This window comes from Adiantum capillus-veneris, chromosome 10 (assembly GCF_014529385.1).
Source record: "Adiantum capillus-veneris isolate H3 chromosome 10, ASM1452938v2, whole genome shotgun sequence".
NCBI lineage: Eukaryota > Viridiplantae > Streptophyta > Polypodiopsida > Polypodiales > Pteridaceae > Adiantum > Adiantum capillus-veneris.
Window position 1 is genome coordinate 156,584,440 of NC_140940.1, and position 24,924 is coordinate 156,609,363.

Below are 24,924 nucleotides of genomic sequence, written 5' to 3' on the forward strand. Positions count from 1 at the left end.
CGTTTGAGCACCCGCAAACACTGTTCCTGGCGTATAAAACTGATTTCCAGGTGCATGACCAGCCATGCTCTGAAATACCGATCCACCTCCAAAATAGCCAGGGTGTACTGAAGGTGGTGGGAAGACCTGTTGCATAGCCTGTAAGTTGCTTCCCTGCCCATTAGAACCAGCTATAGGCTGCTGAAAGGTGGCGGGCTGAACTGGTACAGCTTGAAAAACTGGCATCTCAGCCACCTGCTCTTGCACCTTAGGCACAGGTTGTGGAGACTGCATGTTCTCCGTCAAGTGTACAGGTGTTTCCATTGACTGTGCGGTATGAATCACCTGTGCTCGAGCCTTAACAGGCTTTTGAATATGATCCAGTGACCCAACTTGCTGAGACGGAACAGGAGGTTGCAGAAAGGCTAAAAACCTTGGGTTCTGCATTACTTGTGTGAACATAGCCACAGCAGTAGCCAACTGGGTCCTGAATATATCATCATCAGTCTGTGGTGGTCTTGAGGACTCACCCACTTCATGTGTCTGTTGACCCTGTGAAGAGGAAACCTCTTCAGTCACATCATCTGGTCTGTCAGCCATAATTGCAATTCCCTGTGTCTGGTCTATGATCCCTTGTGTCTTCAAGCCCAAAACTGACCAAGGCTCACTTCTATGGGAAAAAGTGATTTAGTCCCGTCGATGGAACCATGAAACCGGCCTGTTCAATCCAAAAAGGGCGGTAGACTTTACTTTAAACCTTGATTTAGCTTTCACCCATTATTAGTCGTCTATTTTACCTGTACTTTCAAGACACAACAAAGGGGAGAGGGATACAGGCTGCTAGATTGCACCTGTATGAGTAGACGGACACCAGATTGGCCCCTAACTTAGGCGCCCCTTTCGGTATTTCTTTATTGTTCAAAAGAGGGAATAAACGCTGTGGTTCTTACAAGCTGCCCCGCACAAACTCGGCTGAATTTCCACTGTTCCAGCCCGATTTCGGCAGCATAACTGTACTAGAACCCTTCACGGTCAGTATTCCCACGCATTGACTGACTTTCCCGACGCATACGGGCACTTTGCAAAACCTGGCGAGAATCTGCAGCACGCTGAATTCTCTGTTTTCAGCCCTGAAAATGCTCCAGATCGCCTGTACAGCGGTCCCCTTGCGTCCCCGAACCTCCTGGGGGTATTAGGGTCCGTTTAGGGCCAAAACCCTAAACCTGCAAAAATACACAGCAGGCTGTAATTCACTGTTTCGGGCTCCGTTTCGCGTGCCGGTCGCATCCCTAGCAAGTCCTCGAGCTCCCGCACCTGTAGGGCTACTTGCCCTTTGAATCGGACGAGATTTCTGGCGTGAAACCTCTCCGAATTCACCTGTACCTGCGGGGGGGATTAGCCGCTAGCTAATCCAGTACCTGTGCAAGAGGCTCTTGCCTCGGCAATCGCGCATGAACCCACACAACTGTACATTGGTCAAATGAAAAGCCCACTAGAGGGGCATAACATACTGCCAAAGGGGAGAGAGAGGGCAGTGCGTAGCGTGCAGGGCATCACTCCTGGCACCGCACTGTGCATAAGAGGGAAAGCAAGCACTCCATAGCTCTTAACCTGTGACAGAGACTTGCAAAATGAGCCTCCCAACTATAAATCACGTTTTTGCCTTCTCTATAAGTAGTAAACTGGCCTCAAAGTGCCAAGTGTCACTCATTTGTGCATTTTCCCGCTTTAGACCCTCGGGTCTAAAAATATCTCACCTGCAGCCTCTGTTGACTTGGCCACAGAGTAGCAAAATGATCCCCATGTCAAACTGCACGTAATGACGCGAAGACATTTTCAGGTCCCAAAATAGCAGTTCCCTAAATTTTAGGAGATGCTGCCATTGTATCTTTCTAGGTCATCCGACCCTCTTTGTACACTGCGGCCACATCCAAAACTGAAATGTAGCCTCTGTAGCAAAGGATTCCACTTTGGCTAGTCAATGACCCCACTTGGCTAACCATAGTCCTTGTCCAACCTTAGTGCTCTCTTGCCCTCAGGCCTGGACTCCCTCTGGACAGTTCCACACTAGCTATGCAATACAGGGCAGTTAGATTTCCCGAGGGGTGTTTCCAAAAAGTGAAAGTAAATAGATAATAAGAAAGAAATCAACAAAAAGGATAGATAGTAGTCACACGCTGGTGACAGTGTTTCCAGCTCATCCTCATCCTCTTCTAACAGTTCGGATTTGAGGGTGTTTCCAATTCATTCTCATCCTCTTCTAATAGTTTGGATAGCTCTTCCTCCTCTGACTCCAGTCATGAGGACAGAAAGAGCCGAAAACGAAGAAAAAGTGAAAGACATGGTAAGAACAAGGCAGCGGCAAAGAAGAGGAGATCCCACCAAAGATCTCGGAAATCTTCTGACAGTTCTAAGGACTCATTCTCTTCTGAAAGTTCGGACTCTGATGATCAGATGTTGTATTCTAAGAGGAAGCACTTTTATAGAGACAATCAATACAACTTTCTCAACGATAAGAGCAAGAAGATCAAAGAATTCAAAGAGGGTGGACAAGCACTAAAGTTTGATAGCTTTTCAGGCTTTCGAGATACTCACAAGGCCCTCGTCTTTATTCAACAGTTTGACATAGCTTTTTCTGGAGGGCGTTACTCAGAGGACTTTAAGATCAGGAGGGCAACATCCTATTTGAAAGGAAATGCATAGACTTGGTGGTCCACTCTTCTGTTACGAAAAGAAACACCGACAAAGTGGTTGAAGTTCAAGCGGCTTTTCATCTGCTCTTGACTCACTCAGGATTAAGAACATGATGTGGTCACTGCTTGGAATCATCTTCGGTTGACCAAGGAAGATACTTTGGATATTTATTGCCTGAGATTTGGGGATGGTTTTCTACCTGCCTCTTCTTTTAAAAAGATCACTTTTAAGCAGCAAATCGAGCGATTTTGCTGTGGACTTCCCAAAGAGATATGAGATTACTGCTTACTACAGAAGTCCAAGTCCATACAACAACTGATGGGACATGCTAAGCAAGGGTTTGCTATGCATTCGGGTAATCTGACTTATCCAGCTCAACTTTTGACACCGAGGACCGGGAAAAATTCAACTAATGGTAACCGAAGAAGAGGGAAGTTTCAAAAAAAGAAAGATACACGTCTCTAATTGACTGATAAACAGCGAGTTGAGTATCTTGTGGAGCACATGGACATGTGTCAGCACGGTGCCCCAAAAAGGTACCTAGAGGAAAATTAGAAAATAGGCTAGAGAGTTCCAGAGTAGCCGAAGAACGTGGAAGAAAAGGAAAGACGAAAGCAAGAGTGGTACGAGATTGTGTGGGGACAGACCCTGATCAGATGGATTGATTTGATTCGCGGTAGTACACCACGAGTAGGCCACCTTACCGAGATAGCGGAGCCCAAAATGAAGAACTAATGAACTAGGTAATAGAACTTCTGGAAAAGGGTCTCATCCAGCCCACCTTTTTGTTCACCGGTGTTGCTAGTACTTAAGAAAGATGGATCTTGGAGAATGTGCATTGACTATAGAGCTCTCAATAAAATCACCATCACAGAATAGATTCCCTATCCCTAGGTTCGATGATATACTCGACAGACTTTAGGGGTCCACTTGTTTAAGCAGAATTGATATGAAGAGCGGATATCATCAGATTTGAATTGCTCCTAGAGACGTCTACAAGAAAACTTTCAGGACGACTTTTGGTTTATACAAATGTTTGGTCATGCCATTTGGCCTTACAAATGCTTTAGCAACATTCAACCGTATGATGGATAGGATTTTCAAGAGTATCGATCATTTGTGAGCACCTTCTTTGACGACATCATCGTCTTCTCCAAGAGTGAGACAGAACACCGACATGACCTCTTACAAGTCTTCCAGGCACTGCGGAAACATAAATTGGTCGTAAATGCGAAAAAGAGCGAGCTCTTCTTGCTAGAGATACACTTTTTGGGACACATCGTCTCAACGCAAGGTGTAAAGATGGACCCGGCCAAAGTAGAGACCATTCGTGATTGGTTTGATTTGAAAACTGTTCATGAAGTTCGAGGTTTTTTGGGCTTGTGCTCTTATTATAGGCGGTTCATTCGGAAATTTGCAGAGATAACTTCCCCCTTGCATATGTTGACACAAAAAGGAGTTCCTTTTACTTGGGGATCAAATGAGATTGCAGCCTTTCAAACTCTAAAGGAAAAGTTAACAACGGGATGAGTGTTGGCCTTGCCAGACTTGCAAAAGCCATTTGAAGTCTACTATGATGCTTGTGGTCAGCGGAAGGTGTAAAGATGGACCCTACCAAAGTAGAGACCATTCTTGATTGGTCTGATTTGAATACTGTTCATGAAGTTCGAAGTTTTCTCTTATTATAGGCGCTTCATTCGGAAATTTGCAGAGATAACTTCCCCCTTGCATATGTTGACCCAGAAAGGAGTTCCTTTTACTTGGGGACCAAATGAGATTGCAGCTGTCACGAGGACGTGGCAACTGTTAACTGTCACGAGGACATGGCAATTGCTAACCTTAGTTGTTGGTTTCTTTCTAATGATTTTTGTTTTATTTTTGAGACCCTCTTTTTGAAGTTGCAAATGGTCGGACATTGTATAGCCAATGTGAAGGGTAGTTTCACCCGCAGACGGGAAGTTGATTGGCACTGGAATTCGTATAGTAAGAGGATGTCTAGGCTCAGTGCAAGGTCATGTAGGTCCCCCCGTCGCACTTAGCAAGTTGGTGGATACTAGGAAGTGAACTCAATAAAGGCATAAAGTCAAGGTGGGATCGCCAACAGAAAGTATCTGATAGTTGGGCCACATTGCACTTTTGGATGCGGTCCGAGTGAGCATAGATGGTCAGATGACTAGTGGGAGCTCAATGGAAGCATCTCCTAAAAATTAGGGAACTGCTATTTCGGGCCGTGAAATGTGTTCGCGTCATTACCTTCGGAATGACAAGGGGAACATTTTACAACTCTGTCTTGAAGTCAACTGGGCAACCGGTCGGGAGATTTTTAGGCAGCAACCCCGAAACGGGAAAATGCCTGTAAACGCGCCAAGTGGCACATTCCTGAGCACTTCCTCTTGCATCAAGAAGCGGTGCTGATTTTTAAGCTGGGAGAGGCCTCGTTTTGCAACGGTCATAGGCTAAGAGCTATGGAGTGCTTTCTTTCCACTCTATGTACAGTGTGGTGCTAGGAGTGCTGCCTTGCACACTACACACTACTCTCTCTCTCCCCTACATGCAGTTATGCGATGCCCCACAAGAGGACTCTTCATTTGACTGATGTACAACTGTGTGGTTTCATGCTTTCGTGCTGAGGCAAGAGCCTCCTTGAGCAGGAACAGGGGTAGCTAATTGCTACTTCAAAGCAGGCACCGGTGAGGGTCATAACCTCACCGTACAGGTGCGTTTTCAACGCTGTGTATGCGCTTGACTGTTTTTCAGCCATACAGACGTCAGAACCATTGGGAACAGCGCCCCACTGGCAGAGGATGTAACAGACTTGGACACTCCAAGTCAAGAATCAATCGCAACAACACCAAATAACCACTTCAAAACAATTCACAGATCACAATAGATTTGCACTGGCTCGGCGGAGTTCCGTACCTAGAGATATTGGCCCCAAAGACTGGCGCCCCTTTCGGTATTTCTTTATGAATGTCAAAGTACAAAGAGCGGTTAGGGTTTCACTCTCAGACTCTGCATCCAGATGCTCTGAGAAGTGAGGCCCTCACTGCATATTTAAATGTTACAAGGGATGCCCAAAAGCAGAGCCCCAAAAGCTTGAAAGCAAAAGCAGATTCTCTCTTTCTCTCTCTTCCAATTTCCTTGCAAAGCCAAAAAGCAGGGATTTGCGTTGCTTAAAATTATTATTATTTTTTTCCACCCCTGCGATTTTTGGAAATTAGGGTTTTTGACAGAAATTAGGGTTTTGCTGTCGGTAGCCACGTCATCACTTTGTGACATACCCCCCTCTTGAAAGCATTGTAATCGACCGCGATGCTTGCCAAATCAACAAAAGCCATAAACCGTCTTAGCAGACACTGATTGTTAATACCTATGTACTAGGGACACACATCTAGCACATGTACCAAATCGACAGTCACATCACAGGACATCACATGACATTCAACATTCATTCGGATCTTAGACCATGATTTATCGGCAATGTAGCTAGCAATCACATCTAGGTCCAATCGGGACTTTATCGATGTCCGATTGACTAACCCCTATTGCAACCATGTCTGTTCGAGATCAATCAGACCAAAATGCTGCAGTCATTTCGTCTATCAATTCCTGCACTCAAAAGAAGTCAAGAACAAATCAGTATCATTATCAGGAATTCCATTTCATAAAGTCATCGAGTAGAATACTGTCAGCTTTCAGTATCCCTGAAGCTCAAAGAGACATCAGTGACTTTAGTATCAAATTCAAGGCATCTCTTGACAAAGGAGCGGAGTAACTCCCCTCTTGTGCATCCCACTGCACCTGATCTTCGGCCAAGCTGAATTTCCGGGTTCGGTTTGGAGTAGACTATGCTAAACCAAAGCATCGAGGTAAAGTTTCACGATCCGAGGAGTATTTGCTAGGTCCTCCTCCATCCACTTCGCATCAAGTGCAGGATAGTTCTTGAACTTAACCAAGAACCGCCTTCGGACTTTACCTTTAGTATTCGTATCCTTATGTGCCAAAATCTGTTCAGGAACAAGGATCTCCTCGTTTTCTTCCACTTCGGGGTTGCTCATCAGGCTCCCCATCATCAGGCACATCACCCTTAAAAGGTTTCAAGAGACTCACATGGAATGCATTGTGAATCCTCCAAGTAAATGGCAGTTTCAATCTAAAGGAGACATCATTTATCTTTTCAGTGATGTGGAAAGGTCCGTAGTATCGCATACTAAGCTTTGGAAAAAGCCTCTCCTTTCCCTTTTTCTTTCGTAGGCGTGCCTTCTCAAAACGTAAGAGCACCCAATCATCCTCCTTCAGTTTCAAGTCGCGACGATGGCGATCCGCTGCCTTTTTCTGTCTTTCTTGAGACTTCTGCAGTCTCGCGAACCTTGGCAAAAGCCGTATCCGAATATTCATCCGCTTCAAATATCTAATCTTTCGTGCTCAGGAAGGATGGAACCTTCGCAGCACTTTCAACTATCTCAAATGGCATCTTCCCTGTCGAAGAGTGTATCTTGTTATTGTAGGCAAATTCTACCAAAGGTAAGTTCTGAGGATATGGTAGATTAGTACGTTACAGATCCCGACTTTGCAGATATCTTCACTGGATATAGAGTGCGGAGACAATTGCAGGCTATTCCATACGGGATGGCTATTTGATGCGGAAAACAATGTTGTGTGTTACATAGCCTTTGAGAGAAAAGGTTTTGAGAGAGGAGCCATAGCAGCATTGATACCACTCTGAAGGGTGTTGAGGGCTACTTTTATTGGCTGACGTCACGAGACTGTGACAACCACTATATATATTTGCTGGTATCTTTCCCTTGATTTTTATTTAATTTTTGGGACCCTCTTGGTAAAAATTACAAATGCCCGGACATCGTGTGGCCAATGTGAAACGGTCGTTGGCCGAGAGTTTCATCCGTAGGTGTCACGACCAATCAAACCACGAGATGGTTGGGCCGATCGGCACTGGAATCCTACTAGTAAAGAGGGGCCTAGGCTTAGCTAAATTCATTTAGGCCCCTCGGCAAGACTGAGACACGCGTAGATGTGTTTGCTCCGCAAGAGGGGCCTAGGCTTAGCTAAATTCATTTAGGCCCCTCGGCAAGACTGAGACACGCGTAGATGTGTTTGCTCCGCTCAAAATGATGCAAAACAGGGAATTACAACCTGCTATGTTTTTCGGCAGGTTTAGGGTTTTGCACCTAAACTGCAAGGTAATGCCAGGGGAGCCTTGGGGAAGCCTTGGATGCTTGTATAGGACAACTTGGAGAGATTTCCCGCGAGGAATTCGTCTAGTTCAAAGGGAAAGTGACCCTACATGTTCGGGACCTCGAGGGCTACCCACGGGAGTGATCGGCACGCGAATCGGAGCGCAAAACAGAGAATTACAGCTTGCTGTAATTTTCTGCAGGTTTAGGGTTTTGTCTAGTTTTGATGTCTACAGGTCCTAGCAGCTTAGGGGATGCTAGGGAATCACCAAACACGTGTTTTGGTGCAAATTGGAGGTCAAAAATAGAGATTTCAGCGTGCTGTAATTTCTTGCCAGATTTTGTAAAGTGCGTGGAAAGTCACTGTTTACTTTGGATTTTTTCAGTGGAGACTTCTACTGTGGTTATGCTGCCAAAATCGGGTTAGAGAACGGGATTTTCAGCCCCATAAAAGTGGGGGTTTTTCTCAAGTGTAATAAGAATAAGAAATACCAAAAGGGGCACTAGTCTTTGGGGCTAGCAGGGTGTCACTGTCCGCTTGGAAGTACTCTAGCTGCCAAGCCGTGTTTTTCTTTGAAGTGTAATCCCCCGTCACAAGTTTATTTGTGAAGTTCCTTTGTGTCGTAAAGTTTAAAAGAGTAAAGATTTGGGTGAAAGCTAAAGTCTACCGCCCTACGGGTTGGTTTTAGCCGAGGCTCAAAAAGGTTGTGGATGAGTTTGTTCACAGTTGCTTAGTATGCCAAAAGGTCAAGTTCGACAGGCATAAGGCACCAATACTTCTACAGCCTTTACCCATACCCTCCTGTCCCTGGGAAAGCATTGCTATGGATTTCATTCTTGATCTTCTCAAGACTCAAAATGGGCATGATGGCATTTGTACAATCATCGACAGATTTAGCAAGCAGGCCCACTTCATTCCAGTAAAGAAGAGCGTTAAGCTTGACCATTTGGCGAGACTATTTGTTTCACAGATTTTTCGGTTACATGGCATGCCCGAGTCCATAGTCTCGAACAGAGACCCCCGATTCACCAGTTTGTTTTGGAGGGCAGTTTGGGAGAACATTGGCACGTGGTTGCAGTTCTCGTCCTCTTTCCACCCACAGACAGACAGATAGTCTGAAATAGCAAACTCAATGGGAGTACTTACCCTTGGTGGAAATTGCTTACAACAACACGGTTCATTCATCGACGGGGAAGGCGCCATTTAAAGTAATCGAGGGTGCTAAGAAAGTTCCTCCATTTCCGAGCACCAAAGGTAAGATTTTTGAAGCGGATCAGTATACGAAAGATTTGGATATTGCTTTTGTCAAGGTGCGCGAGGCTCTTGAGAAGTCTCAAGCATGGCAAAAGAAGGTAGCTGATAAACATCGACGCGACTGCAAAGCTAAGTATGCAATATTATGGCCCTTTCCAGGTTCAAGAGAAGATAAATGATGTATCCTTCAGAGTGAAGCTGCCTGATACTTGGAAGATTCACAATGCTTTTCATGTGAGTCTCTTGAAACCTTTCAAGGGTGAGGTGCCAATCGTCAGGAAGCCTGAGGAGCAACCTGCAGTGGAAGAGAGCGAGGAGATATTTGTTCTAGAACAGATACTGGCCCACAAGGAAAGGAAAGTGATATGTTGTTCTTAGTGAAATTCAAGAACTATCCGGCATTGGATGTAAAGTGGATGGAGGAGGTGGACCTAACAGATAGTCCTCATATTTCGAACTTTACCTAGACACTTTTGTTGTAGCTTCGACTATTCCAAGAGTTCCCGAGGATCAACGGGTTATATCTGGTGCAGGTGGGATTGCACAAGAGGGGAGTTAATCCGCTCCTTTGTCACAGATCACCTAGATGGAATAAAGTCACTGATTTCCTTTGGATTTCAGGGATATTGATGGGGCTAACAGTATTCAGCTGGATGACAAAGAAGTACTTCGAACTGGAAATTCTCGAAATGAATCTGATTTGTGTGCTCTCTCATGTGAGTAGTGTTTGAGTGCATGTTTGAAAGACAAAATGATTGCAGCATTTTGGTCTTGAGATTCCATATGAGATGGACATGATAGCAATAATTCAGACATCAGTGAGATTTGGGATAGATCTAGATGCGATTGCTAAACAAGTTGCCGATCATGGTCCGATATCTCGATGGACTTTATGTGATGTGATTTAAATGTCCAGTGACTGTCGTCTTTGTGCAAGTGCTAGATTTGTGTCGTCTAATGTGTCATTGCTTAGAGTTAGTGTCTACTAAACTAGTTTGTGGCGTGCGTTTGATTTTGCAGGCGTAATTGAGGGCGATTACAATTCTTTCAAGAGGGAGGGGTATGTCACAAGTGATGACGTGGCATGTCCACCCGGATAAACCCCTGAGAGATAAAATAACTTTATAAGTTGTTCTCAACTTATGGAGTCCCGTCCAATGGGGCCCAAGGGACATATAGATAAAAAAAGAAGAAGACAAATCGCATGAGTTCTTGACGTGGCAAGCTATACGGCAGGCCCGTAAATTGTGTTGGCTGGGTCACGTGGCAAGTTGTACGGAAATCCGCTGGCAGCCTTTGGAGCGCTAGCTTTTGGACCAGATGCTTTTGAGACCTGAAGCTTTTCATGCACTGCTTTTAGAAGGCCCAGAGCCTATAAAATTGTAACTAGGGCCTCTTTGTCTCTTAGATTTGCCTGAGAACACTGAGCAAAGAGGACCTGCGGATTTGTACTTCGCTCAATTGTTAATATAAAAATAAATATCGAAAGGGGCGCCAGACTTTGGGGCCAATACCTCTCTGGGCACGGAACTACGCCGCGCCGTGTCATTTCTTGTGAATTCTGATAAACTCCATTAAGTGGATTTTTCTTTTAAAGTATTTGCTGTGATGCCAGATTCCGGATTTGGTGTGTCCAAGTCCATTACCATAGTGGGTTTCCACAGGGAATCGTTTCAACCCTCTTACAACAGGTCGAACTGACGGGTACCCCTTCCACCTCAGCTTTGCCATTGATAGCCCCTTATCCTCCCTCTCCGCCTATTGTCCCTTCTCTCGAACATCCCTCTCTTTACCGCCCCTCCCATCCCACCCTCTAGCCACCCTGCTCCGTCGTCTGTTCCCTCATGCCCCACAGCCGGCCCAGGCGATCGGACCTTCCTTGGTAGGTAGGAGGTCTCTTGGCAGTGTCTTTGTGACGAGCCGCTTGGCGTGGGAGGAGCAACCATACTTGAGCATCCCTCCCTCTACTGCCCCTCCCATCCCACCCTCTAGCCACCTTGCTCCATCGTCTGCTCCCTCATGCCCCACAGTTGGCCCAGGGGATCGGACCTTCCTTGGTAGGTAGGAGGTCTCTTGGCAGTGTCTTTGCGATGAGCCGCTTGACATGGGAGGAGCAACCATCCTTGTGGATGTCCGTGTTGGTGCGCGTCGCCTTTTGCGGCTGTCCCTCGTGGGCTGACCAGTTTCGACATTCGTGGCTGGTGGGACTTCTTCGCCTACGACTTCAGACGATTCCTTGGTGACTCTTCTCTCGACCTTGAGGCGGCTTGCTTCAGAGTCCATGTATTGTTTCTAGCAATTAGAGGGGCAGAGACCCTGGACACAGTGGTTCGTTTCTCCTTCCCACTGTGTGGTAGGGATCAGGCTGAGTGGACTATGGATTTAGTGATGGATTGGCTTCAGGTTTAGGCTCTCGAGTTCTCTCACCGAGTCACCACATGGGAGACTTGGGTGACAGATTTGATACAGACTCTGTGGCCATTAGCCAAGTTTTTTGTGAGACCACCAAATACAGCAGGATGTAGGCACATTGTGGTACACTTTTTTTTTGACACGCAAAGTACACCCTGCTATGTACATGTACATGAGGACTCCTGGACAGAGGATGTAGCCCTACAAAGTGCACACTCTTCTTGGGCTTGGGTGACAAATTACTACAGACACGCCTATCTCGGGGTCGTTCAGTATCCAAGCCAGCCTCAAAGATGGCGAGGTTGGCTGCTGCTGCAGCATCGGTCTTTTCTCACTTATCCCATGAGGATTGTGTCATGGAATGTGCAAGGTTTAGGTGGACCCCAATTTAGCGTCAGAGGGGTCGCTTCAGAGATGCCTTGTGGGTGGTATGATTGATATACTTATGCTTTAGGAGCACCATCCTTGTGAGATCCGCATTCGGCGTTGTGATTAGATTCTGCGAGGCCGCTATGAGACCTTTTTGTCAGCTGCTTTTGGGCTTGGAGGCATCCAGGGAGGTGGGTGTATGACTATTGTGGACTCATGTCAGCAGGCCATTGTGGGCAGAGGTATCATTGTGCTAGGTAGAATCCAGTGGGTTACTATGCAGGTTCATGGTAGCCTCATGGGCTTCCTGAACATCTATGCGTCCAACCATGCGAGTGCACGAGCTGATTTTTTGTCACACATTCTGGAGTCTTTGCCTCATGCAGAGCAATGGTGTGTTGGGAGGGACTTCAACATGTTGGAGGACCCCTCGGATAGGATTGGAGGCAGCCATGCTACTGTGAACGGGGCTGAGTTGGCAGCTTGGGAGCGTTTATGTATGACCTTGGGGATTCCAGATGTTTGGCAGCATGCAGGCTTTGTGCGACCTCTAGATAGCCTATGTTTCTCTTGATCTGACTGCCGCAGAGTATGGGGCGTGAATCTATCTCAGATAGATCGCTTCTACGCCAGTGACCGCATCTGAGACATGGGAGGATTTGTATGCATTTTGGTAGGGACTACCTTTTCAGATCATGTGCCAGTGATTCTTACTGTGGCAGACAGACAGAGGAATGGGAGTGCGATGCTGCGCATCCCCTTGAGGATTCTACTGGATACAGAGCTCAGAAAGCGGATGGTGGCGCTTTGGACAGAGAGTATGGGCACATAGGACACCCCTGCTAGTAGAGTGGCCACAAAACTTGTTGAGCTTAGCCATTTCTTCCTCTAGGAGTCTGCAGCTCGCTTGGCTGCAACGGAGGAACAGGAGCAGTGGCTCCGACATGGCATTGCTTCCCTACAGCGGATGCAGAAGCACCACCCTGATAGTCCTTGGATGGAGGAGCAGATGCAGCATGCTCGACAGGAGGTGATCACCATTGAAGAGCGGCACCATGAGTTTGCCTTCCATCGCTAGGCATCTCAGTGGACCTAGGTGGGAGAAAGAGTTACTGATGAGTTCTTTGAGACGGTGGGTCCTCGCCATGTGCTCACCAGTGTTTGTCAATTGACCTGATGGGTTAGCTGCTATAGAGCCTGAGGATATGCGTGCAGTTGCTACTGACTTTATCGTGATTTGCTTTCAGCTAAGCCACAATTAGAGCCAAAAGGTCAAGTTTGATAGGCATACGGCACCAGGTTTTTTTGCAACCTTTACCGGTCCCTAGTAAACCATGGAAAAGTATAGCAATGGATTTCATTTTTAATCTTCCCAAGACTACGAGTGGGCATGATGACATTTGAACAGGCATCAACAGTTTAATGAGCAGACTCATTTTTTTTCGGGTCAAGAAGACAATTAAGCCCGGTCATTTGGCTAAACTGTTTGTCTCACAGATTTTCCGATTACATGGTGTGCTTAAGTCCATTGGTTCAGAGGATTCACTAGTTTGTTTTCGAGGGCAATCTGGGAGAACATTGGCACGTGGTTGCAGTTCTCGACAGACGGGCAATCTGAGATAGCCAATTTAGTGGTTTGGGACTTGTTGAAGCACCCTATATTTTGGATCAAAGGGTTGAGTGGGAAAAGTATTTGCCCCTGGTGGAGTTTGCCTACAACAACACAGTGCATACTGGGAAGGTGCCATTTGAGATCATCGAGGGTGCTGAGAAGGTTCCACCTATTCTAGGCACCAAGGATAAGATTTTTGAAGCAAATCAGTATAATCTAGATCTGAATACTTCTTTTGCCAAGGTGCGCGAGGCTCTTGAGAAGTCTCAAGCAAGGCATAAGAAGGCAGCGGACAAGCATCGACGTGACTTACAGTTGAAGGAGAATGATGGGTGCTTTTATGGTTTGAGAAGACATGCCTACAGAAATGAAAGGGTAAGAAGCGTCTTTTTCCAAAGCTAAGTATGCGATACTATGGCCCTTTCTAGATTCAAAAGAAGATCAATAATGTATCCTTCAGAATGAGGTTACCAGATACTTGGAAGATTCAAACTACATATCATGTGAGTTTGTCGAAAACCTTTCAAACGTGAGGTGCCAATGGACAGGGAATTACAGCTTGCTGTAATTTGTTTTTTCCAGGTTTAGGGTTTTGGCCAATTTTGATGCCTAGTGGTCCAGGAGCACTCCATGTGTTCAATTTTAGCCCCCATTACATGTATCTTTTTCTTGTCTCGATCCTTAGGTTTTTCGTTTCAGCTATCTTTACCCTGAAGATCTTGAGGGGTTTCTTCACCAACAGTTGTATCCCTCACAACCCGTATCATAAAACGTACAGACTGAGAAAATGTTCCAAGAGTTGGATTTAGAGGTGAAAATGACCATTAATTTCACAGTTAACACAAGCCTGTAAAGTAGCACATGAAATTGGAGAACTTTGGTCTTTGTTTTCAATTCTAGTGGATGACAGAAAAGAAGACTAATACTGAAATTATTAACCGGAGAAGTGACCATGGTGTTTTCTTAAAGGCATGATAAGATGCATAAACATCAGCCTTTGATGATAAATATTCAAGATCTGCATATCTCCTGGCCTTAAATTATTTATATGAATAGCGAATTTACAAGATGTGCTGCTCAAGTCTTTTGTGCTTATTTATGGGATGGTTGAAAGAACTAAGCACTTATTCTTGGCAAGCATCACGCAAAGCAGAGAGGAGAAACTTGCAAAGGCAATTAGATGTTTGTCAATTAGTCAATAAAATGATGAAGCAAGCTTGATTTCACATTTCAGCACCTGCCATTTACGAGTTGGTTCTGACGGATGAACTTGTCCAAAAGGTTGGATCGATATTTGTCAGGGTTTCTTGCCATAAGTGTGGACAACGAGAGAGAAGTCCAAAGTGCTGCAGCTGAGGCACTCTGGAGCAGTAGCATGGGACTTGGACATCAACGGTTCAAGGTGGTAGTAGTATTATGGATCATTTGAGATGTTATAATCTGAGAATTTGCTATGTACAGCATTTCAAGGACTTCTACTTCGTACAGGAGATGGTTCCCCGCCTTGCATATAGATTTGTTTCAACTGCTTTGCATTCAATGAAGATCATACAGATGACACCTACGACCACATATTTTGGTGGAATCAGCAATTCATTCGATATGAGTGTCATGGTGCCTGCATTAGAAGGAGTCATAAATATTGAGCAGTTTTGCAGATCAGTATCAATCCCAGAAGCTATTGAGTTAGAAATTGGTCCTCCCTTGGTGCCTTTACTTGTTGCTACTTTAGCTGCATTGCTTGAAGAGAGTGAAATATCTAGGGATCAAACAGGAGCAAGGAAGGTCTCACAGCTATTAAGGTACCCTGATCTGGCTCAGCTTGCTTAGGAACTACAAGTATACTGATTTCTGCTCTTCCAAAACACAGGGCACTTGGTTCATCGAAGTACAGGCAGCATATCACATCCATGATTTCCAGTCAACTTTATGATGGAATGGCTTTAGCAAGGTGGTACAGAATATCAGCTTCTGTTGATGATGAAGTTTTAGATTTACTGGAAAAGGTGAATATTTCGGTGGTATTGAAGGGCGTATACATCGCTCTTGAGACTGCTTCTCATCCTCGAATCAAGGATCCAGAGACTGCAGACATAGAAGATGTCGAAAATCGTGCCTTGCGTCATATAATAGAGGCATGTCTTTTGCGTTCGATTCTCCAGTTAAAATATGGTTTCTGATATTGACATCTTTACTCGTATGTGCAGACTTTACAAATACCACCTACTCTCGTAAAGTCGATACCGGAGACTCGTGATAAAATTTTAGAAGAAAAGTTTGTCAACAGTTCATATTATTATTTGAAGGTAGCAGAGGCTATTCTGAAGGGAATGTCTATTGATATGATTCATGGTGACATAGTGCAAGACTTGGTTCTTTGCTGCTCAGCGCTTGCATCGACTGAGGATAAGAATCTTTCATGGATCATAAGGGATATAGAAGAGCTTGCCAGTGGGATTGTGAAATGTCTTGGAACTATGCTTGCTAAGGCTCAACTGCAAGCACAAATTGCAAAAGTGAAAACTGATGTTGATGATTGTGTTGAAAGATTGATCTTGACATTACTGCCAGACCTCATCTCAAAGCTCAAGGGTCACTTGAGGGACCATCTAAGAGATAATGATGATGGTAGTTACGGAAATTCTTCAAGTAGTGCTAGCTTGGCCACAGCCATCATAGCCTCACATCAACTATACTGGTGCTTGAAGCAGGTGTGCAACTGGGCATGAATTGGTTTTATTCTTTGGGAATCATGTCATCTAGTTCTAGTTCTAAAAAGAAACGCTAAAATGCACCAAGCATGCTACAAGCAATGTATGAGTAAAGGGAGAGTTGCTAGGGTCAAGGACCACCACCCGTTCGGAGAGAGTATCATCTCTTCTGCTCTTTAAGTGTTGGTCATAGCCCACTCATGTAGTTCCCTGGTATAGCCTACACCATCTTCTTGTGTGGTTGAAGCCACCAATAGACCCGAGTGCAAGTGTGGTGATCAAACTATGAAAGCTTACAAATGAGCCAAGCCCGAATCATGCCGTGATTTCTAACGTGTTTTATGCGTGTTCGGACTTGAACCCCAGTTGGCTCATCTGGGGCTCTTCCAATTCAGCTCCTGTTCTTTTCGGTCCGGTCGGGTAATGCCACATCACCAAGTTGTGACCCTGTGGGCCATTCTTATACCCAATGTACATAAGGAGAAATATTTTAGGATTGTTCCGGTAGTTTGAGAGCGTGATAATATCAGAAAAATGCATCCCTTTTTATACAACACTGCCTTTGGTGTGCTTCTTACTAGCTAAATAGTCAAAATGTTGGTCAACAACACAATAATTGAACGGAAAGCAGTAAAATGAACTCGAAAATAACACTTTAGTCAAAACACAGTGGGACCGAGTTCCCCACTCAGAGAAATTGGCCCTGAAGCAAGTGCCCCTTGTGGTACTAGAATGATAATTGGTAGTACGATCAGTGTCACTAGGCATTGTCGATGGTGATCTTAGTTTTGCTTGGCCTGTTGGACTTTCAGAGCCTCAAGGCTGTCTTCTGAGTGCTCTTTTGTATGCAACTGCCTCCTATCCATAAGTACTTTACATTGATCTTCTCTATCCGGACTAGGAAACATTGCCAACGAGATGTCTAATCCAATTTGACACATTTTATAGTGAATTATATAGAATAGTTGAAATAGTGGCACAAGGTGCAATTACAAAGCTCTCAAATGGAAGAAAGGGGCACTTCTAGCACAAACACACACAAATGATTACAGTTGCAAGGTGGACTAACTAAAAGAAACAGTGGCTGAGGCCAGATGGGCATGCTAGCGAAGCCAAACATGAGGGTCAGGGGCTAGCGACGATTGGTTAGGAGCATGCTAGACGGGTCATGGGAGGCGGCAAGGAGGGCCACTCAAGGAGGGTACATCAACGTTTTGCCCATTACAATAGCAAAAGACTTGTATCTAACATAAAACGGGTTCTGATGTGTACAAAGATGTATTTTCTGGTGGTTTGTAGTGGCCTTGTTAAAAAGAATTCTTGCAGTACATATTCTAATTATGTAACTGAGCTACCCTTTTTGTGCAGGTACTACATCCGCATTTGAGTCAATCGTGTGTCGTAATCATGCCGTGTGCTCTTATGGCTTTGGATCATTATTCACCTGATGTCAAGGTAACATACACTCATAATGTGGTGTGAAAGTGATTCCATCTTGTGTGGTCAAAGAAATATGACCCTGCCCATGGATGTTTTCTGACTGACTGATTTTGTCCATATGGTCATGATGTCAGTGCAGTGCCTTTTAAAAACTGTTTTCTTCCTTTGGCTCCTCTCACTTTGATACATACAGTAAAAAATTTTTGCAGGTTAGTTTTCGATGGTAGACATTTCATATGTAATTTTGCTTTCATGTCAGCTACCCTTCATGACCGCACGGAAAAAATAGCTTTTGGGAGTATCTATTTGTTCTAGTTTGTTACTATTAGCCAAAATGATAAAAGCAATTTGTCATGGTTCACCAGGCATCACTGCAATGCATCACAGCCTTTTTTATCAAGCCGTGCATGATTTGTGAGAGAGTCATAGACAAGGTTGCATCTGTACATAGGTACGGTACGGTACATATCCGTATGTACAGAAAGGTACGGTACGGAGGTTTTTTTAAAAAATGGGGCCTTTTGTCGTGCACGTGGTCGGAATAGCTTAGCGAGAGTTATTTAGAGGCACCAGGCGTTTTGTGGTCTTGTCAGACTCTGTAAGTTTTTACAGAGGACCAGATAAAAACAGAGAGCTCTCTGTTGCAAAGAGAAAAGAGTTGCAGAGGCTTAGTAGAGGCAATACCCGGTGCCAGACCTTCTCCCAAGGTACTCTTCGCGATCGATCCTCTTGTGCTTGTCTACGTTTGAAAACGTAAAATTTTTGTATAGTTTATGTTAAAAAAATAGGCTACGTACTGTAACGTACCTTCAAATTTTATCAGTACAAAGGTACGTACCTTACGAATTGAGACCAAACCGAATCTTACGGACCTTTCTACCTTGGATAAAATCTTGGCAGCTGCTCATGCTTTAACTTCATGGAAGCACCATCTCCTAGGTGCTAATTTTGTTGTTAAAGCTTGACATCAGACTCTCTCTGTTACTTTTTATACTAAGGGTGTTGTGTATATTTTGTAAACTAGTGGAAGTGACAATGTACTATGGATGCTGTATCTGGTAGGGTGTAGTCTAAATGTTAAGTGCAACTACCGTCACGGGCTAGTGGAAACTTGAAAGTTAGTCTATCATCTCTCTTTTCCTTCCTTCTCTTTTTTTCCCTCTCCTTCTTTATTTTTGGCAAGAGAATGCTGATTTCTATTATTGGAAAAAGTGCCTGGAAATGCTCAAGATGAGGTCGTCCCGTGGGCAATATGAATCTGTGATACATCCAGGCTTGTAGGCCATGAGCATGCCTGAAGACTGGAAAATCTGGAAAAACGGATATAATTGAGCCAGATGGCTACAAGCCGGAATACAGGTGAGGGGAAAGAACAAAGAGAGAAAAAAATGTCTTGCCCCCCACAAAGGTAGAGAAGAGGGATACCCCGGAGCCTCTAAAAGATTGGCACATGGGGATAACGGAAAACTAGAAAGGGCCTAGTAGCAATCCAGAAGGACAGCCAGGTAGAAATACACATGTACAGCAGCAGACGAGGATGAGGGTGAAATAGTCATCAGGAGGAATCCACGAACCTATAGAAGAAATTCAACATGGTAGAGACATGGTGCTAATAAGCATCTGAGACCTGTATGAAATAGATAGCAGTTTGAGGTAGGCATCTCCTTGGATGTGTCCATAGTGATCCATTACAACTCCAAACCTCCATATGTGTCTTTGAATGTGATGTCTCACAAGCCAGGAGTCCCTATTCGAGGGCCTGCCATCAATGATGACTCGGCTGTCGCGGTAGATAGCTCTCTTGTTCTCTTTGTGGTCCTGATGACAAATTTATCAGGTGCAAAAACTTTATCCTTTGTGTGGATGATAGGTGGAGGTATTACTCTTCCTTGTATGACTTCATTTGGATTTCCTTGTCAACGAGTGTACGGTGTTGTTGTAGGCAAACTCCAATAAAGGTAGATACTTTTTCCATTGTGATTGTTGTTCGCTAACATAAGCTTTCAACATATCAAGAAGAGTAAGATTCATAACCTCTGTTTGGATGAGGAAAACTTTAAACTTGTGCCCAAATTCTCAAATAGAGCACATCAATAGTAAACTTGGAGTCTCTTTAAGAAATGATTTATGAAGGCATGCCATATAACCTAAAGATATGGTGAATAAAGAGCCATGCAACTTCTGTAGACTTAAATGTTTTGTGACAAGAAATGAAATGAGCTTGCTTAGTGAATTTGTCAGTGATGACCAAATCATGTCATTTCCTTGTGGTGTCCTTGGAATTCCCTACGAAGAAATGCATGGTGATAGACTCCCAAGGATTATCTAGTATTGGCAAAGGTTGTAATAATCGTGAAGCCTTTTGTCTTTCAAACTTTGTGTAGCAGGGCTACAGTGTCACTTCACAGGACAGGCAGACAGTTGGACAGTTAGCTACAGCTGGTCTGGTTCACACTGGACGGACCCTTTGGGCTGGGAGTGACACGTGGCAGGGTACCTACGGTGGTCTAGTGGACATCGTGGCCAGGTCACCACCACCACTTAGTTTGGAGATAGACTTAGCTGACTGGACATTTACTGGACATTTATGAGCCGTTGGTGGCTCTTTATGGTTGTACATATGAGTAGTCGTTTTGGGCCAGTTCTATTATCTTGTACGTAGTCGTCTTGGTAGCGGGTCTTACACAGAGCACCTCCGCACTCACCCTGCACATCTGAGCCTCAACACCCCCATTTGTACCTGTGAGTCCTGGGCTGGAGTGTGCTGCCACGCCAGAGTCTGTACATGGTTCTTTGAGATAGTCGAGTCCACATGTTCTGGTCCACTGTTGTGTCTGTGTTGTTCTGTTGTTATCCATTGTTTCTGTGTTTCATTCTGTTTGAGTGAGTTTTCATTTGTTGAGTGAGATTGTCACGCACATTGCACTGAGGGGCACCCACAATGTAGAGAGCATGACACATTATCTGCGCTTCAGGTGCTCTCATTTTGGCGATCACGGTGGGACCTCAACTGAAGTCTCACTCTGTTGAGTAGCTGGTTTTCTTCGCTTCGCCTGTGCAGCTTGTTGCTATGGTCCAGTTTCACCCTTGACAGCTTAATCTAGCTGGTCTAGTCTCTCGCCTTGCTGGTCTGGTCCTCTCTCGCCCTGGTCCACCCAGTCCTCGTCCTCGTCTAGTCCTTCCTCGTCCTGGTCCAGGCCAGGTGGTCTAGTCACTCGCCCTGGTCTAGTAGAGTCTAGACCAAGGTTCAGCCAAGTGAAGGTCGTCTTGCCCAAGTGAAGGTCTTCTTGCCCAAAGCTTGGTGGGGTTGGCGGTTAGTGCATGACACATACAAGGAGGTCATTGGAGCGTCAAAGTGCACTACTGAGTCCTCTGAAGTACTACTACAGACGGCGTCAACCCTTGGTGCCCTGTAGAAGCATATTAACCCCATCACCCATACCTACTCATACGGCTACCTCCATTCCTTCGACCGGTTCTACATCCTCCAGGTCACCTTCTCCGGTAAGGCTCTCCCCCATTTTGTTACAGCAAGCTAGTGAGCAACAGACTCAGGAGCAAGAGGCCATGGAGGAGCTCACAAGTGTTCTGGAAAAGGTGAACATCAAGTTCCCTACCTTTAAGGGTCTCTCCACAGAGGATGCAGACGACCATGCTCGGAGGTTTGTCTCTCTTTGCAGAGGTCGTGGCCTCAACAGAGAAGACGCATACCTGGTGCTCTTCTCGTCCACCTTGGATGGTCTTGCAAATAAATGGTACAGTCAGTTTACTGAAAACCACTTTACTACTTGGACCATGTTAAGACAGCAGTTCTGTGAAGCTTTCCGACCAGGGGATTATCAAGAGAAGATTCTAGATGAGTTGGCCAACCTGTTACTCCAGCCCAAGGAGACATTTGCAGAGCTCATGACCAGAACAAAGTCCCTGGTCGCCAAGCTGCCTCAGCAACCAGGGGAATTCATGGTGAAGAAGTGGGTAGAGAAGGCTCTGCCTAAGACTTCTCAACAAAAGCTCAAAGAAAGCCTCTGTCCTGAAGCCAGTCTGGAAGACTTTGTTGCTACTGCTACTAGAATAGAGGGAGCAAGAATTCACTGTTACCCTACCCAAATCCCTCGTCCTCACTAATCCCCTCGCCCAAACTCCTCTTCCTGCATCGTCCGCCTGCATCCATCGCTTTGTTGAAAGCATCGTTAGCCTGCATCCATCGCTTTTTGAAAGTACTTGCTACTCGCTTCTTGCTTAATCAAGCTTCTCCAAGTAATAAGCTTTTCCAGGTACAGCTTTTGGGAAATAGTATACTCCAACTACAGCGCTACATATCTCATCTCTGAATATCGGCGTTCCAGAGTTCACCCTGCACACTGCACATTGACCAAGCCAGGGAGCTAGCTTTACGATGGTTGGTACAAGCAAACAAGTAAGGAGGAAGAAAGCTCTCTCTCCAGAGAGGAGAACTGAGACATCCCAAAGTTCTGCAGAGGAAGAGGATGTGGATACCTCCAGCCATGGCCTCACCGATGTTTCTTCCACTGATCACAGTGATGAAAATTACAAGGCGTCCGACTCAAGCTGTGCTTCCAACTCAGAGGAAGAGGAAGAGGAAGAGGATGAAGAAGAAGAAGCTGTAAAGAACCAAAAGAAGAGGAAAGCCATCATGCAGGTACTGAGTCATCAAATTCCTCGGCCTCCTTCTTCCAAGACCCAAACCAAGTTCACACTGAACTTCCATCTGCAGCAGCCTCATCCATCTCTCCGAGAAGTCTTATCAAAAGACCAGCTACACAAGCTAGGTCTGTCAGCATTAGCAGACACCGATTTGCCTTTTGATATTCCCATGAATATGGTGCATGCACTCCTCAAGTTTTTTCCCAAAGTCAGAGGACACCCACTGACTGCTACACGAAATGGTAACGCTTTGGGGATGACAACCTTTCCTGCAGTAAAACCGGCTACGCGAACCTATTCACAACTTTCGAAAGATGCGACAATCGAGGCATGCAAAGAGCTACTTAGTACGAGTCATGCTGACTATGCAAGGAATAAAAAGCTCTGGGCCATTTTCAAGTATTACTTTCTGGTTAGAGATCCTAAAGTCAGCTAGGGCAAGGGCAAGGCCAGATGTGACGTGCCTACTATATTCTCGCACTGCGAAGGCCTATACTGCCTCATCCACACCATCCCGTGTGGCTTTCATCAAATTTTATTTACCTCTTTACAGTCGCGAGCAAAAAGATTCAGAGCTCAGGTGCAATCTGTGCAATCTAGCTTTCAATGCTTCGCAGCTCCGATGTTGGCCTGGGTCATTAATATACCTGTTAGTCCTATGGATGTGGATGTGGCGATGCGGCGTAAAAGCTCTAAGGGAAAAGGGAAAGATATTGAACAAACAATGGATCTATCGGAAAAGCCAAAGAAAAAGAGAGCAAAGGTAGTGAAGGACACAGTAGAATCTTTAGTATCCCTGCCAGTTTCGGAAAGCCAACAGCTTCGAGTGAAGCAACCAGTTCGACGTTCCTCGCATACGGTCGCTACTGATTCGATCGTAAGTTCAGGTGGTGCAGATCACACTATGCATGTTACAGCTATGGCTTCTACAGTGTGTGTTCCTCTCTCTACTGCTGCTATTTTTACCCCTACCACAGTGACTAGCTCCCACGTCCCAGTGGGTGGCAGCTGCTTCTTCTCCTATGCCTAGTCCTGCGGCAACCACTCCCACCATCTCTACTTCGACAGAGAGGCATGCGCCTAGTCCACCACGAGGAGTGCCACTTGTCACACCAGTCCCACCAGCTCCAACTGTACCACTTGCTAGCTCTCTTCACCTTGACATTGTTACAGGACCTTCCACTGGGTCGGACTCTACATCATTTTTTCGGCTATCTGAGGATATATTGCAGGAGTCTAGGCAAGCCATGGCCACCATTGAGCTGGGAGCAAAGCGTTTAGCAGCCACACACCAGTGTCACGCAGCTACTTACTCAGCTATGGAGGGAGCTCTGAAGGTTGCTGAGAGCGCCATCGCTGATAGGGATGCCACTATTTTCGCACTCCAACAGGCCCTGAAGTTAAAGTCTCAAGTGATTAGTGACCTTCAGAATCAACTACAAGGATTTAGAGAATTGCTGTTACATGAAAATAGGGCAACACAGCCTACAATGATGGGTATGGGATATGGGTGGACTGGAGCAGGTACACCAGTGCAGCATGCAGCAATGGGTCCTTCTCAGCAGTTTATGGGACTTTACTCACAGACTCGAGTTCCCGTTCAGTACTACAATCAACAACAACAACAGTATCCTCCTCCTCAGGGGTTTCAGTCTTCACCATTGCCTCAGATGCAAAATATGACTTGTTGTGATGGAGTTGTTGGAGCACATCGCCATGGCTGTGTTACTCGACGTCCTCAGTACACTATAGGACAGGTGCTACACGTGGCTGGTCATTTCTTAGGAAACACACTTACTGACAGGAGAGCTCACATACAGCAAGGCCCCACAATCGATTTGATGGCTCCACCTCGAGACGCTGATACTTAGGATGCAGCAGTGGCCACCACTCTATCTCTTGGATGACAGATTCAGGAGCTCACCATTGTACATACTAGTAGTTTTCGTTCACAGTTTCAGTCTTCCTCTCACCGAGACGGTGAGCGGTCTTGTGGCGGGCAACCTGTAGCAGGGCTATAGTGTCACTTCACAGGACAGGCAGACAGTTGGACAGTTAGCTACAGTTGGTCTGGTTCACACTGGACGGACCCTTTGGGCTGGGAGTGACACGTGGCAGGGTACCTACGGTGGTCTAGTGGACATCGACCTCCAGACGCTGATACTTAGGATGCAGCAGTGGCCACCACTCTATCTCTTGGATGACAGATTCAGGAGCTCACCATTGTACATACTAGTAGTTTTCGTTCATAGTTTCAGTCTTCCTCTCACCGAGACGGTGAGCGGTCTTGTGGCGGGCAACCTGTAGCAGGGCTACAGTGTCACTTCACAGGACAGGCAGACAGTTGGACAGTTAGCTACAGCTGGTCTGGTTCACACTGGACGGACCCTTTGGGCTGGGAGTGACACGTGGCAGGGTACCTACGGTGGTCTAGTGGACATCGTGGCCAGGTCACCACCACCACTCAGTTTGGAGATAGACTTAGCTGATTGGACATTTACTGGACATTTATGAGCCGTTGGTGGCTCTTTATGGTTGTACATATGAGTAGTCGTTTTGGGCCAGTTCTATTATCTTGTACGTAGTCGTCTT

General features: G+C 45.5%; 1 protein-coding gene across 6 annotated transcripts in view; it reads left to right on the plus strand.

Moving 5' to 3' along the window:
- The window catches only part of LOC147449928 (ARM repeat superfamily protein), a 134,393-nt gene that overhangs the window by 44,403 nt on the left and 65,066 nt on the right, over positions 1-24,924 (plus strand). For 5 of the 6 annotated variants that reach the window (XM_086522276.1, XM_086522273.1, XM_086522272.1 and 2 more), the window contains 5 exons: positions 14,798-14,918; positions 15,005-15,318; positions 15,387-15,651; positions 15,724-16,227; positions 17,596-17,682. In XM_086522276.1, coding sequence (XP_086378402.1) covers positions 14,798-14,918; positions 15,005-15,318; positions 15,387-15,651; positions 15,724-16,227; positions 17,596-17,682 — 1,291 coding nt within the window. The remainder of the gene's footprint in view (positions 1-14,797; positions 14,919-15,004; positions 15,319-15,386; positions 15,652-15,723; positions 16,228-17,595; positions 17,683-24,924) is intronic. The other variant, XM_086522275.1, reaches the window with a different exon arrangement.